Source organism: Pyrgilauda ruficollis, unplaced genomic scaffold (assembly GCF_017590135.1).
Source record: "Pyrgilauda ruficollis isolate IOZ18807 unplaced genomic scaffold, ASM1759013v1 scaffold15, whole genome shotgun sequence".
In the NCBI taxonomy this organism is placed as follows: Eukaryota; Metazoa; Chordata; class Aves; order Passeriformes; family Passeridae; genus Pyrgilauda; species Pyrgilauda ruficollis.
This window is the reverse complement of record NW_024513654.1, coordinates 15,913,031-15,930,331: the sequence shown is the minus strand read 5'-3', so window position 1 is coordinate 15,930,331 and position 17,301 is coordinate 15,913,031. Positions and strand designations below refer to the sequence as shown.

The 17,301-nt window shown below is 35.7% G+C and overlaps 1 protein-coding gene across 4 annotated transcripts in view; it reads right to left on the bottom strand.

Annotated features, from left to right (window-relative positions):
- Positions 1 to 17,301, bottom strand: part of PLCE1 (phospholipase C epsilon 1) — a 139,574-nt gene that overhangs the window by 99,544 nt on the left and 22,729 nt on the right. For all 4 annotated transcript variants that reach the window (XM_041460928.1, XM_041460929.1, XM_041460930.1 and 1 more), the window contains exon 2: positions 15,346 to 16,939. In XM_041460928.1, coding sequence (XP_041316862.1) covers positions 15,346 to 16,530 — 1,185 coding nt within the window. In that variant the 5' untranslated portion in view covers positions 16,531 to 16,939. The remainder of the gene's footprint in view (positions 1 to 15,345; positions 16,940 to 17,301) is intronic.

Below are 17,301 nucleotides of genomic sequence, written 5' to 3'. Positions count from 1 at the left end.
TGTATTTGAATAATCTGTTCCTTTTCAGACTATAAGCACAAGCTTGCTTTTATTAATCAAATCTGTAGTAAATCACAGTATGAAAGAATTATGAAATACTTCCATTTTTTCTAATATGCTAATAGTAAGTTTTGAAAAAGTTAATTTTATATATTTTTAATTGCAGATATTTGGTCAGTCTGAAGAAAAAACAAGGGAGCTGTACCATCAGTGTTCCAGTAGATAACAGGATGTTAGATTTCTTCATGTCCATAAAAGAGCAAAGAATAAAATCTGTTCATCAACATAACAGAAATTCTCTATCAACAGACATCAACTGTTCCACTTGTTATCCCATACTATGTCTATTCCATAAACCATCCTGAGATGCGTATCATGAAGTCATGCCCTATGTAGGACTGTGTGCAAAGAGAAATATTTAATACTGGCCACGCTCCTTACTGTATCTGCCCAATCTAGGCTTTTTAATAGCCAAGTCACCTCTGCATTCACACCAACTAGCAATCCAACATTTTTAGAAGCACAGCTTTCTGCAGAAAACAGTATTTAATGAAACTGTGCTCCAAATGGGTGGAAAAATGGAATTCTGACCTGCAGGCAAAGGCACTTGAACGCTGCTGTAGGACATGGGCATACAGGCTCAAAAAAGGCTGCCCCAGCCTCACCTCCTGTGTCAGTGCAGACACAGAGCAACAGCCAACCTGTCTGCAAAGATCATGGCAAACACCTCATAACCTGCAACAAACCAGAGCCTGGAGAAAGGTCTATCAGGTGTGATCTTTGACTAGTTGGTATGCAATTTTAAACATTTAGAATTAATATTTGAAGTGGGGGGAAATGGTTTCATTACCATTTGGGCTTTGGAGTTTTTCTTTCAAGCATCCAGTTTTCTAATCAAACACCAGCACCAAGTCTGGAATTCCATTTTGCCTCAAATTCAGTTTTCAGATTTTTTTCCCTTTACTTCTGACTGAAGAAATATCCACCTATACCAATTAAAAGTGATAATGCAGCAGAGAAAATATATCAAGATTTGCAGTAAAACTGTATGAATGATTCTATCCACCAGATGGCATATACTTCACATTTTACTTCAAATATAGTACAATTTCAATGACAGGTGCAAAGATCAAATTTTTCCTATTTCTTTTTCTCCTAATGTACAAATTTTAATTATATTTTCGTATTCATACAGTTTCAACAAATGAAAATACATGTTCTGTAACCATGGTATGGAAAAATGAGATAATTTCCATACTTAAAATACACATAGTCCATCTATGAGCTGTTTTGAAACCTTAGCCTTTGCTCTCCTAGCAAGGAGATGCTAACACAGTTCTGTTAGGAAAGTTACACCTGTAAAACTATCCTTGCAGAGATCTGGGTCAGCATAAATATAGTATAAGGATTCTTATCTAATGAAGTCTTATTGTCAAAAGGACTGCAGAAAGACAAATATTTTATCATCATGGCTATCATACCACATACTCACAGTTACTCCTGATTATATATGTATATGCATGCATATATACACCCAAACCAGGTCCAAGTGGAAATCAGTCATGACAATGATGCAGCAGCCCTGTTCAAAGAGTGTTTCAGTGAAACTTAAGCCCAAATTTTCAAACTGGACTCCTAAAAATCAAACCTGTAAATCCCTAAGACTTCTAACTGTTGCTGGTCTGATTACGAGGAACACAGGGCATTCAGCATCTTGAAAATCATGGTAGTTTTATCCAGTAGACTAATTAGGAAGTTTGTATGTCTAATTCAAACACATGATTTTGGCTGCAATTTTTTCTGAATAGCACCAAAGTGTGAACTCTAACTTCAGGAAAGTATAATGAGAATTACTGTATAAATAAAGCTTTCTTAGATCATCTCCCTCTTGTTTTTGGGACTCAACTCTGACAAGTAGTTCAAACTTTCATGCTTTCATTGGCTGATGTCAGTCAGACCAACTGCATCTGTGCATGGTATTAGGTCAAGTTAAAAGCACTATGTTGGACAACATGACAAATGCTGGCTGGAGAGGAGCAACTTGCAACAATTAGCAAAATGCAAATAGCCTTTGCACCAGGGATGTGCAAAATCTAATGGTCCTAGAGCCATTTGATCCAAGCAAATCCTATGACCAGACTTGATTCAGGCAGGACACACAAAATATAATTTCTTTTATGCCCTTCATTTTTACCTAAGTTGTATGTCAATAAATACAGAGGATCAACTGCTGGACCACATGTTAAGGGACATAGCAATAAGGAGATCCTCTAACTACTGATCTTCATATAGAAGAGAAAATTGGATAAAGTATGTTAATAAGTACTTCTCTCCTGTGCTAGAGAAAAAAACTGGTACCAGTGACTTGTTTGCTAGTATAAAGAAGTTAAAAATTAGAAAAGTACAAAAATTAAAACTGCAGAATGTACAGTGGCAGCAACACTGCTGTCTTTCAAAAACAGTGTGGTTTCAAATTTCCAGTTAACATTTTGTCAATGCTTAATCAATTTTATGAATGTTTCTTAATGAAAAAAAAATTACAATGAGACAAATATCTAGAAGAAAATATAGCATGGTTTTTCACACTATATATAAAATAATAAATAATCTATTCTAGAAAAACATGTCCCAAAAACTTTGTTATCCTACAATGGTAATCTTGACAAGTCATTAAGAAGTTTTTTCCCCAGTCTTAATGGGTATTCAAGATTTCAGTATCTTAACATCCTGGCCTAACAACATGGCAAAGTTTTTATACAGAATATCTGTAAACCGTGAAACTTGTTTTACAGTCCTGCAGACATGCTGTACTATCAAGCCCCTGCTCACCAGCAGCTGCTCCAGGTCCCTGGTACAGCTGTGGGACTCCCTCCCAAGCAGCTGGAACTGATACAGGCACAAAGAGAAGCTCTATGATGTGATTCAGGACAAGCATAAGAGATAAGGGATGCTAATAGGCTGTTCTCCAAACATGAAAACAACTTATGGTCTAGACTGTCTTTATGGGGCCCGACATAGTAATTATCAACAGAACATAAAACAAATAATGTCTCCTCAGTCAAAAACTTCAAAATTTGATCCAACAAAGTCATGGACTCAGTCATGGGTTTCCAAGCTGTGGTGCACATACTATTAGTGACACACAAATACCAGCTAAGCAACCAAAAACCTCTTCTTGTACACGCACAAGTACTGCCGGTACTGTAGCAATGGTAATATGTGAGCAAGGAAAGCTGGGAGCTCTGCTCCTTGTCTCTGGGAGAAAGGGGGAAGTCTGCAAGTCCCTGGAAAGCACAGAGACTCAAACTAGCAGCAGCAGTCTTAAATATTTTGAGATGCCTCATCTTAGTCTTCTAAGAAACTTTGTTATTCTAAGCTTTCCAAAATTAAATGTCATTCTATTCCATTATTTAATTTCATTTGTTGACCAGGTAAGAATTTGAAACCAATTTTTATCAAACTTAAGACTCTAAGTCTTCTTGAACATCTGCCTTTTTTAAACTAACAACAATTTTTTAAAAAGCACGTCAGTTTATCAAATATTTTCCACAGCAGAAATGTTGTTGAGAAAAAAACCCTATAAAATATCATCTAATTAAAAACCCAAGAAGGTAGCAAAATTGCCCACCTACTGAGCCTTGCCACACATGCTTGGCCTTGTCACATCAAGCCTTGCCAAAGTGTCTCAATTCACAATGATTTAAAAATCAAATGATGACTGCTAATCTCTCTCCAAATTCTATTAATTTTCTTTCTGTTTCTACTGGAAGCTACAAACTCTGTACATAACTATCACAACAGCACTAGCACTGGTTTACATATGTCTTAGTTCCACAGAAAACCAGCAAATCTCTTCGTTCTGGTTAGGTTTTTGGTCTCTACATTCTTCAAGACCCAAAACTCAAAGGATGCTTTGTCAACTATCTCTTTTATTTTCCTTCCAAGTTTTTCATAGAACACTGGCTCCTTTTCATTAGTGCTTTCAGTTAACTACCTTTCATATCCCATTAGCAAGTTTGCCCACTAATGTTAAATCAATTTCCATGTCTTTTACTTAATGAAAAAAGGGGTTTTAAAGTTTTTGTTCTCTTAGATCCACTGAGTCACAACCACATGGGTATGTCCTGTGAATCTGCTTTCATCTTGGCTGTTGTTTTCCTTGTGGTTTTTTGCAGACTGGTGGAATTTAAATTCAGCAAGGATTAGAGGAATCTGGTCATCAATGCCTAATATAAATATTAATTAGCAAATACTTATTATTCCCTGATGAGTACAGTAGAAAAAAAAAAAAAAACAAACCCTCACAAACATTCTATGCTCTATCATAGTTTGTTTTAACTTTGGCCAAAAATACCAGCTCTTTAGGAAAGGAAATTGCAGTCTTAAAGTGTACTAGTACAACTATTTGCATATCAACCAACCAATGTAAAGTTTGAATGCTGTTTACTAAACTTCACATAAAAAAGAAAAATCCCTAAAAAGAATACGAAAGAAAAGAGGACAAAATAAACTTTTGAACAGAAATATAATAGCTAAACATGGGACAGATGCCACATGGGAATCTGAGCTCCACAAAGCTGGACTTACATAAGTAGGAATGCCCATTAAGACCATGCAATTTCACAAAGAAGGAGTTTCAGCCTTAAGTACTAGACTTGGGCGAATGTAGATTGTGAATATTACAAAAAAGTACTATCTAATAGTAGAGAACTAAAGAAAAATATATTGGAAAATTTTCCCTCTATAAAGAAAATGAAGAATAAAGGAGAGTCCATCAAGACCACCTGTGCAGGGAACAGTAAGCATGCTGAATGCAAGCTCTAGAACGGCACTAGAAGACAACATCAGAAAACTATTTCATAGGCTTGATGTAAAAACAGCAAAGCTAGTTAGGAGGAGTTATAAACAACTAGAACTTTCAAGGGAGAGAGGAAAATGCTTCCCCGTTCCTATCACTGAATTTAATGAGAATTACCCATGGAGACTTCCAGGGTCAGGAAGCCTTGAAAGAGAGAGCAGATCTTGGAGTCAGCCACCAAAAAGAATCTGGGGAGAAGGAGCCTTGAAAAGCTATAGAGAAGTGAAACTGCTGCAAACTGCAGCGGTGAAACTTTTTCAAATGGCAAGAGCTGGACTATATCCTGAGGTAAATACTGTTACAGCTGGCATGTGTAGAAGACTGCAGAGCCCTTAAAATGGGAATGGAATAGGGCCTACAAATGGGTAAATAAAATAGCTGAGGTACCTTGTCCAAGGGAGCAAATGCATGCCCTGAGGTTCTGGAGCTGGGACCTTCACTACAGACCCAGCTCTTCCTCTGCTACTCACTGATAAGAAACTCAGTGACCTAACAGTAAAGAATATTTAAAGCCCGCAATCCAGGGGACTGACCATAGGAGAAGACATGCTGCCAACTGTCTCTGTGTTCTTTTCTATCGTGCCAGAGCGTGCAGACTAAATAAAATCTGACTACTCATCTTTCCGGGGAGGACTAAAACAGCACAAGGGACAGGTGCAGCTGGATGCCACAGAACAGCCTGCTACTCTAGAACAAAAAAACCTGGGGCAACAGGTGATCTTTCCACAATCATACACAGAGATTACTTCAAATCTGAAGATAGGGAGCAATATTTTCATACTTTTCTATATAAACAGCTTTTGGGTTAGTAACTAAGTCATTTAAAGGTCCTGAAGAAAGACGTCCGAAGCAAGGACAAAACACAGCTGTTCTCTATGTGGATATGGAGTCAGTTCACCATGAATAAAACAGAAACAAAGTGTACTGAACAAGCTAGTTCTAACAGGCAGGTAATATATTAACTATTTCCTGTCTTCCCTCATATACCAGCCCTGCTTTATTCTGAAAATATATATCAAACTCAGTTTTAAAATTCCGAAGTTATTTGGAAAAATGAACCTATTATCTACACAAAGCAGTCCAAAACCTGGAGGGTGGCAGAACAGGACAAATATGATGTAAGGGTCTGGTAATTATGTAGATAATATACCAGATAAATGAAAATATCCTCTGCAAACACAAAAACTTGGAACTGCTTGAAAAATTCCATCATGCACACCCAAATTCCCTACACAAAGCTTTACCCTGGTGTTTCCGATGCTGGATTAATTCTTCTATATCAAGTGAGTTCCTGGTGTAGCAAAAGCCCCGTAGTATTTGAAACACTTAGGTACAGCAAACAGTACTTCATCTCTTGAATTTCAGCATAACTTAATACTTGTAATGGTGTCCAACATATTTGTTGTATTCTTCCTTCACTTTATAAAGGTAATTTAACTCTGAAACAAACCATTGATGCATTTATCTCCTCAGCAGCTGAACCACCGGGAGGAAAAACAGGAAACAGCTGGTCAAAACCAACGTGTGATGAGAAATTTATTCAAAACTAGAAAAAATATGACTCAAAAGTGATTATCATTTACAACGGCTGGATTTGCAGTTTTTACAGACCAATTGCAAAGAATCACTGTGCAAGCTAAATTACATATGCAATGATTCACAAATGCCTGCTAAAGATGAAAGAACTTTGTTGCTCAAATGCATTCAAACTATAATAAATGTCCATCCACAATCTGTTGGTTAAGAAAAATAAAAAAGAAACAAAACCCCTCTATTTCTGTACTTACAGAAAATAAGAAAATTAATACACTGCTGTTAAATATGGTCCATGTTATACTTCATGCTTATAGATAACCTCTGCAGCCCCAACTCTGCTGAGTGACTTGGTGTGAATAGACCAATAATTCCTATATGCTGACAGCAAATCACTACACCTCAATGAAATGGTCACATAGCAAAAGGTATTGTACTCTCATAGTTCCCCCTGACTGTATTTTAAGTAATATAAGTTTCAAAAGGACACATAGGTAACACAGAATACAAGTTACTTTCCTAAAAGGGAAATATTCTGAATGCTCATGAAATAACATGTTTTCCCTTGAAAATACATACATTGAAATACACAAGCCACCAGTGCAATCCCAAGAGTCCAAACAACAGACAGGAAGTCCAATGTTACAGCTCCCATGACAACAGCAATGTGCTTATATAAAGTAAAAAAATCTCACATATGCAAGGGTCAGAACTATAATGGCCTCAAGCATGCTGCAGGATGCTCTAAGTCTGCAAAGTTACTCAAGATAAACTCCTAATTTAAAACAGGAGACTGAGGACAGTTTGCTCGCTAGAGTATTTTTCTTGATCCAATACAAAATCACATTTAGAACAATTCTCCAGGCCTCAGATACATTCTTATGTTTTTGCTGAAAGACAAACCATTCAGAATTATCATTCAGACTTTTATTCAGCCTAGAAGTAGTTCATAGTTGATTGGTTATATATATTTTTATTAAAAACTTGGTTTTTTCTTTGCTCTTATGCTCTTAACACTAAAATTCCCTAATATTAATTAAGGTAGGTAAATTTGAAGGTGGGTTTCCATCCCCTCCCCTTCACTGGAAACTTACAGGATATGACTCCTCTGCAGACTACAGTGCAGCACACAGCTACTGAGTTTGCTGAGGATAAAAGGAAATCTAGCCACAGCATATGGAGAGTGTTTGGGAGAAGTTTATCTTCAAACTCTGAGTGAGCTCACTACCAACTAACTGCCTCTAAGTCTAGAGAACAGATGAGATCATCACTTGTTTGTAAAACAGCTAGGACACAGATTCAAGTCCAGAAGCAGAGCTTCCAAAGAGTGTGATAACATGAACAGTAAAAAACAGCATAAGCAACTGATGGGGACTGAGGGAACTTTTATTTATTAAGTTAATGATCCCACCTGAGTTATATTACAATGCATTACACATGTTTATATAAGGAATATTTTTTGTATAAAACTGTAAAGTGTTTAATCTAAGCTTGTCTGTCATCTTGGCACACATCTGTCTCTTAAAACATCTGACATAAAACTATGGTTCACATGAACCCAATAGCTTCATTCTGCACATGCTTCTTTTTCTGCCTCCAAGTAACATTATCCCAATAGATTTTAAACAGATTACAGTATGACCAGGATTTCACCCATTCTCTAATACTTGAAGGGAATTCCTAAACACTCTAAGAACTATGGCTGCTGCAACATGAAACTAGAGCAGCTAATAATACATCCTTTGTTTTGTCCACTATTTACTAATGAAGGTCTCTTTCCATTCTGATTGCTCGAAAACAATATTTACAGTGTTGAGAGACTAGCATGAAAATAACCAGTACATAACAATCACTTTTAATCACCTTAAAAGAAGATTACATTATTTTACTGTGGATTCAAAGTCCAAATGGTAGCAGCATTCAACAGGCATTACAGTTACGGGAAAAGCTAAGAGGAAAAAAAACCCTACCTTCATGAGAGTTCATTAGAATATTCAGAGTCCTGTATCAAATGCAGGTGCTGATTTCAAGACAAAAATAAACTTTTTCATTGCTTTTGCATGCTTCTGTGCTACTACAGCATTTCAGTATTTTCTATACTAAAAGCAAGTCTTCCATCTCAGTTCAAAAATTAATGTATCTGGTTTCAGTTGAAAATATTAAACAAATTTTTACTTTCACATGATTTGCAGGGCAATAGAAGCACTGTCTGATATGCATGTTTACAGTGACATGATAGCGCCTAACTGTATCATTGTCTAGTGAAATTATTAGGACAACAAAAATTTAAAAAAAAAAAAAAAAAGAAAATAAAAGAGTGGCTACAAATGCCAGGGTTAAATGTTTGTTTCCAGCACTGCCCTACTTGTGGCATTCCTGATGAAGTTGTGTGCTGTCACACTGCCCTGAGTCACCCTGGTTCCAGTGCTGCCCTGGTGTCATTGGTTCTGACTGGTGTCGGAGCACCCTCAGAGCCCCCTGTCACTCCACAGTCCAGCTAAGTGGACACACTTGGACAGTGCCTAATGGCTGTGTTATGTTCAATCATTATTTTGACTTTTAGGTTGCCACTAGTCCATATTTTCAAGAAAATTTCATGACCAGAGGGCCCATAACTGTACATTATCCACTCACTTTTCACACACAGAAGAACCAAATAGCCTCATATCTCATGGAGGATGTCTTAGATACTGTGGCAAGTAAAATTTTCCAGTAGACATTTTTCTTCTAAGTTCTTGAAATATCATACTGGTAAGGTATATGCCTATCAATTATTGCCAAGGCAAGCTTATTTCATTTTAGAAAAAAAAAATTAAAGATTCTGAAAGACTGTGGAAAATCAAGATAAATTAAAATGTATACGAAATCTCATAAATTCAGATTCTAGTTATTCACTCACCAACAGAGTCATGTTTATATGGCACAGTTTTTATTAACTTACACCAGAGTAAACAACCCAGCTTTTCAACAGTTCATACAGGTAATGGAGATAACTTAGTTTCAACTGAGAAAGAATTTAGAAAAGTGTCCAACTCTAACACTCTAAAATGAAGCCTTTAATGTGCTGCAGGGAGATTTTCTAAACCAGACCTTCATGCTTCTTTACAGTTAATGAACAGTCACTAGAAGGAAAGTCAGAAAATGTGGAAAAACTGAAAGCATAATATAGTGCTCTTGCCAAGACTCCCACACTATTGGCTCTAAATACCTAAGTGTGGTCACAGCTAAAACTTATTGTTCATAATTTGGCCCAATGCTGTTAAAGGTATAAGGCAACTGTAAAATAATACAAAATATTAAGCAATTTAGCTCAAACCCTATCACATTATGGTAGTAAAATGACTTCTACAGACAGATAGTAAATTTTCTGGTTTTAAAGCTAGCCTTTAAAGCTGGAGTAACTCAACCCTAAGCAAATACAAGTATAGAGCTTCATTTTTAAAAGTTCAATTTATTTTTACAGTACTTACTGAAGGGAAAACATAATTTCATGCCTATTTGGCTCTTCTCCTGCTTCCCCGATTTTTTTCCAAATAGTCAATTCTGCTCATTAACTTTTTTCTTCAAACAAAGAAACGAGAAATACTGGGTCCAGGTAGAATAAAAACCTGCTTGTCTTTACCTTGCAACTTGCTTCACCATAAGTAAATAAATCTTTATGTCTAAAAAGCACAGTGGCATTTTAACAGGCAAAATATTCATGCACAGTCAGATAAAAAAATTATTGTTAGAGTGGAGAAACACTCCAACCACTTACAGATCATTTGCTTTATGTCATTATTTCCTGTAAATTCCTTTCAGCATGCTAGACTAGAAATTTTATTTTGAAATGGAAAGCTGAAAAATCTCAAATCTGCCTGTAGTCCACACCACAGAATCACAAAGTAGCCTTTTTTTGTTAAATACAAGTACAAGTACAGCATAAATGTTAGCCTGAAAAGCAATGTTACATTTCAGGTACGCAGGGAAAACTGTGAGGGAAGAGAGTAAAAGTATGTTTAAAGAATTCCATCTTTTAAAATATGCAGCAAAAAGCAAAAAACTGTGGGAAAAGCACATAATTCTAACAGAAAGATGGTATGACAGCAAACCCAGACCTGAAATCCCTACAGAAACAATTAAAAAAAAACCCAGAAGTGAAAGTTGGTAATAATTTAAATTTTTTAGGCTATTTTGTGAGTTGTGAATCTCACAAAGTTTGGCACAATAACTGTACTAATAAGACTCGTGTCCAGGTGATTTCATGCAGACACTCCACGAGCTTTCTGTCTAATAAATCACATCAGTCATGTGACTGAAACACAGCACATGAACAGGGACTCTCATGCTGCTTATTCATACTAGCACAGAGGGTAATCAGATGCTTTCAAGTTTTTATTTCACTTCTTAAGAATCAACATGGGCCTCTTCCTTATATAAATTATGTTTTGAATACATTGGAACAGTGTATCTTCCAAGATACTAGTAGATATAAAAAAGGGTTACACTCTTTATTCTGACAAAATATTTACAATTAAAGGTTACAATTAACTCAACACCTGAGAAAAACAACCAAAAAATGTTCTTACACACACAGAGCATTACTAACCCTTCATTTGTTCATGTCTTAGCATTTGCAGTAACGAGCTCCTGCATTTGGTTAATGCAACTGTTGTTGAAATAGCCTAAGAAGACATTATTTCCACGACTGATAGTGAAATACTCAATCTATCTGCATTTTCAGAAATGCCACAAAAGCATGCACTGACTAGAGATGCTGATACAGCTCTGGAAGGGAGGAGGACAGCAGAGGGAGGGAACTAAGATCTCTCTACAGATTCAAAATTAAAATCAATATTTATATTCATTACAAAATGTTTACTGTAGTTAAGAATCTATTAAGAATTAAAAATCAATTATAAACAACAAAACAATTAAAATACTGTCTATTAAACAGAAAACAACTTGTGCCTAGCTCTATCTTTTTTAAAATATTATCCAAGATAACTATTTTAGATTCCACATTAATAAAAATTTTTAAATATAAATTTTAATAAAATTTCTACAAAAAATAATTTTTTTTTACCTACAAATATTTTTTCTCTCCTTAACTTTTTGTTAACAGACACCATCAACTGATTATAGTCAACTTTATGGAAATAACAAAATCTTAACACACAACTCCTTACATTAGCCATGCATATCACAAATCCTTGCACTACATTCATTTAACACAGGAGTCGTAAAAACACCATGGACACTACAGGGGAAAAACCCAAAAACCTGATGTTAACAAATGCTGAACTACCATACCAAATCATTACATGAATTATGAAAAACTCCCACAAGATAAATCTATTATAGAATCACTATTCTCCATGGGAACAGCTGTTGAGCAATTAACATTTTCTTTAATTGTTGCCTAATTAGTATTTGGAATTTTAGTAGTGCCTTAGCAACTATGAAGAATGTCAGGTATATCAGAGTGCTAACTTCTGTCTGAGCAGAGTTGAGCAAGGCAGCAGAGTTCTTGCTTCTTAAAGCTCGAACTACTGGCACCAGGAATGTAATGACACAGCAAAGACAGTACTGACGCCTACAAAATAAGCTTAACTAAAGAATTTAGCAATTATGCACTGCAACTATGTTGTTGCAGCTGCCATCTGCAGATCTTGAGGTCACTTACACAGCTTGAGAGAATCACTCTGTGAAAGTCTAGTGAGATGCCCAGATTTCTTATCTTAGTCAACAGTGGACAGGTTTCCTTTTGTCACTTTACCACCACGGCAAAACCACCATCACATCAGCAAGAAGCAAAGTGTATCTCAGCTCTGTGAACCTTACATCTCACAGATCCCAGAAACTCTGACTCTGGGAATTAGTCAGATTGCTAACACGGTGCAGCTGAGCTGAACCCAAGCCCTGGATACCTGTTCAAGCAAAGCCAACACCAGAGCCTGCACTCTCATGATCTGTTTTATTGCAAACTCTTTGCACTTGTGACTCCCTTAATATGTACTAATGTGAGGGGCTTGCACTGTTCCAACACAGACAAGCAGACATCCTGAACTGATAGAACAGCCACATTACACACACTCATCTGATAAGGGTAAATCCTGCACTGTATTTAGCTACAAAAACTAAGTGCAAAATTAGAAAAAACATTCAAGACAAAGATCTTCTCTCTTCATACAACACATACATTAAATCCAGAAGAGTCTAAATCTGCATATGAAATACCTATCAAAAGTAATAATATGCTACATGAAGAAAAATGTAACATCATGTATTTTCTATACAGTGCAAATCCTTAGTCCCACCCCCCCATGAAGAGGAAGAAAAAAGAAAAAAATCACTTAACAAAATGACAGTTCAGTGCCTTTCCTTCATTAGAGCTAGAATTTTTATGTAAGGGATATGCACAAATGAGACCCACATTTTCCTACTTAAAATATAAAGGTCTCTATTGTTCCGTGTTACACCAGTACTGCTATGAAAACTTAATTTCTCCAACTTTTTTTCCTCTTGAAGAACAGAACTACTGTTCACTTAGCTGTTCCAAACAGAATGCATGCTCAGAGGGTGAGATAAGGGGAAAGGAAGAACAAATTACCACATTCATTTACTACTTTTTTTCCTTCCTTTAATTATTAGCAAGAAAGATTCCTACAAATGCCCATAATTCATTAAATTATTTTAACCCAGTGCATATGTTCAATAGGTCCATATATTTCTCAAATCCATTAAGCTAATTTCTATGTTTGTGTCAGTCCATATGCTAATAATATAAGCCATAAACACATACAAATATTATTGCAGAAACAATATTTGACACTAAAATAACAAGAAAACAATGCTAAGAGAACTTGATGCATGTTATACATAAGGAGATTATATACAGAGGTTGATAAGAAGAAAAACAGTTTTAGCATCCATTTGGATGAAGAAAGACGTAGAAACATGGTTTTAAGCTTTTTCTGACCATGTGTCATGGTCAGAAAACTGAGGAAAACATTCTGTGCATTGTAATTCTGCAAAGTGCTTTACAGTGCCTGTTTATATTTTGCTGACTTGTAGACAAAACCTTTTCTATTAAAAAAGTTATTCATTTAATAATTACTACTTTTGTTTCTGAGTTCATACATATAGACTACAAAAAAAAATCTTCAAATTAAAGCTCTCCCACCCCAAAATGCTGTACATTCTGTATTATACAGCAGTGGTGGAAAGCGGTTAAACAGGCAAGCACGATAAAAGTCAAGGAACGCATGTCAAATTGGAAATGTCCAATGAACAAATATAAACACATCCTTCAGCCATCTCAGCTACTAAACACTGTCCCATCCCTCCCCTCTAAAACTTATAATGATACTTAAATGTACCATGCATACACCATGTTAAGTAAACACAAAGAATTACAGTCACCCCTTCCTGGGGCAGTGATCACGCACTCTTCAGTGCATCTGCTGTCCCAGCAAGCTTGTACTTCCACTGACCAGCGTGGTGAATTTCACAGTAATCAACAGCACCACAAAGCTCTGCAACCTGGTAAAAAAACCTGGCATACACATACTTATAGAACTCTTCAATTAACAATCTAAGTGGAAAAATACTGATTTCTAGAAGGATATGAGGATATTATAAGAGGGCACAACTGTCATGGAGTCAGAGTCCTCTCTTCCCTTATCACTGACAACATCTCATATTTGTTTGATCAATTTTACCTTAGGATTCTGTGATCTCACATGAATGTAAATGATAGATTAATATGTAAGTAAGTTTTCCTCCATTTCAGTCCTACTGAAAGTTGTTGAGGACTCTGAGCAATAATTGCTAGAAATTTCTTCAAGAAGAAGAGATTTCCATTTATTCAGGACCAATTTATAAGTATAGCTTATATGACAACACACTCCTTTACCATGATTATTTTCCCCTTTCTCGTGCTTAGTCATGCATTTTAACAGAGAAAAACTACAGCTCCTTTTTTTGCTAAGTTCAGTAATCAGTGGTCAAAATCTTTTATACATTACATCAACAACTATTTAATTTCTATTGGCACAGAAAGTCTTTTACTACTTAAAAGAATTAAGAATGTGCCTAAAATCTTAAAACATTAAGAATGTGCAATGTAATTTCTATAATAATAATAATTTATGCATTCATGATTTCATTCTAAACTCAGGTTTCTTTGCGTTACATAAGTTAAGAGAACACAAACCAGGGCAGTATCAGCACATAAATGTACATTATTCAAGTATTACTTGTTTTATTATTGTAAAATAGGTATAAAAGAAATAGAAATACCTTTAACTTGGGGAAATACTACGCTTTCTTTTTCTGAACAACAGATTTTTCACTGTAATCTAATACTCTCGTATATAATGCTATTATTATATTTATGGAACAACTATACTATTAAAATATCCATCAAATATTTATACATACATATATGCTATAGATATTCAAATGTGTAGAACCATAATATATAATTATACACCTATTATATATAGAAAAATATAAATGTATATTACATACCTTTTCTGTTTAAAATAGAAATATCTATAAAAGGCATATATCTTTTTATCCTGTATATAGGTGTGTTATATTCTTATATGCAAAGAATATTTATCAAGAAATAAACTTATACATAAATCTAGATATAAATATTTGCTTATACACATTTTATGCTGATGTATATGTATATACATATATACGTATAAATTTTATATACATATAGTTATAGACATATTTACCACGTGTCTATTTTAAACCAAAAGAATTTTAGAGGATAGCAATACATTTTTCTAAAAAGCAGTGTTCAGCATAAGGTTGTTCAATGTGGGTAAATGAAACATCCCATTCAGTGTTACTAAGTATTTACTAGCTGAAGCCACTTTTTTAATGGAAAGGTCATCACGTTATTAAATCAAACAAGGAAACAAAAAGAAACCCAAAAAACACTATGAAAAGCTTACCTCATACCATAAAGACTTCTCAGGACAGGAATTAAATTTCCATTTTATTAGGGACTGAATTATAGTTAGCTGTTCTGTTGTAATCCTAGAAAGCTTCATGCCGCTGTTGTTCCTCCTTTGCTCAACGTAATTCCAAGCAACAATTCCTATATGCCCTGATGGTAAAGTCCTAAAAATTGCTCTTGTTCCAGTATAAACTGATTTTTTAACCTCTTTATCATTTTTACAAAAACGTCTTATTAATAGTGTAGAACGTTCCTTTTTGTTTCTAAAAAAATCCTCTTCCAGCTCTTCTTCACAGTTATCATTGCAGTCCTCAAAATGGCTCAGAAAGGGCTTTGAGGGCATTCTTCCAGTAAAGTTATTTCCACAGAAGTTGTGACCTGAGCATGTCACTTTAACCTTTCGTGGTGCTCTTTCCAGACATAAGTACTTATCCCTTAAAGCATCTTCATACAACTGCTGTCCATTTTTATTCTCACAACTATTTGTCAACTGCATTATACTGCAAGTGCAGGCTGGGGAACCAGTGGTGTTACCATCACCATCACTCATGGGCTGCAAGCAGTCATCCAAAAGGAAGCTGTTGTGTAAACCACACAAAGCCTTTGATATATTCCTGTCACTAGCACAATGTAAGTGAAAAAGGGCCACTTTATCAGGATCACTGCTGTCATTCTTATTTACTGCTGTCTGGCTTCTTAATGAAGGTCCATTCATTTTCAACTGAATTTCAGCAAGCATGGCTCTTTCCAGTGAAACAGGAATTCCAGTTTCCAGGCATGCCTCTTCCCCTGCTAAAGGAGCACAAGATTGATACAACTGGCTGCAGGAGATTTTGCTCTTGTAGTTTTTCTGTACAATGTTACAGTTAATGTTAAGAAATTCCACTGAATCAGAGATGGAGCTGTTCCTCTCCCAGAAGTTTTCATTACTCTTGTCTTTAGCCAGCTGTTCTTTGGCCAGAGGGAATATTTTGGGCACTGAGCCCTGAAGACTTTCTTCTTCAAGTCTGTGTAAGTAAGACAGATTGTGTGTGGTTTGTCTTCCCGAACTGGCTGTATGTCTTATAACACTGGAGTCCAAAGCATTTTCAGTATTTTCATCTCCAGCTGACTGGGCAGCTATCACTTTACCCTGTACCACAGAGAGGAGAACAGACGCTGTCATCTCCTCAGAGGTCATCTTGACACAGTCTCTAGTTTCTGAATGTGCGCTGGGGATGGGGGAGGACCTTCCCCACCAATCCTCATACCATGATTTCAGTGTAATGAGAGATTCAGTGCTAAAGAATCAGAGAACACATGGTAAAATATATATTGACTGCTTATTCTTTTTGCACCGACGTTTACAAAAAATTAATTGTTTTTACTGTTGGGCTGCTAGGCTTTCCCAAACTTGGATTACTGGCATGAGACACTAACATTTTTAAACCAGTTCCTTATTATGATGTAGCCATTCAGCTGGACTGTCTCCACAATTAATTCTTCTGTCATATATAGCCCACACACTGTTGCCTCAGATTGTAGCTGACCGAACACATACTCCATGTCACAGATGCATCTCCCCACAGGGCATCCACAAAGTTGTTTTTCTGTAAAGAAAAGACACATAGATGTATTGAACAGCATCCATGGCACAAAATCCACCATCACAACTACAAACACAAGAATTCCACTTTCACTGTGGAAAGCCACATGACTGCAGAAATTAATTATTCTGAAGCTGTAACAATTAAATTGAACACATACATAAAAAGGGAAAAAAGACTATGTATTTTCCATATTTTTTCTGACTCATAGATAAAACATTTTGAAGAACACAACAAATTTTAAATCTACACTGTCTTTTAAAATTATTCTTTTCCTGTTCAGAGCTACAACTACAATTGTTTTGGTGTTATGTGGTTTTTGCTTTCCTTAAACTGTATGCTGTTACCATGAAATCATAAAGAAA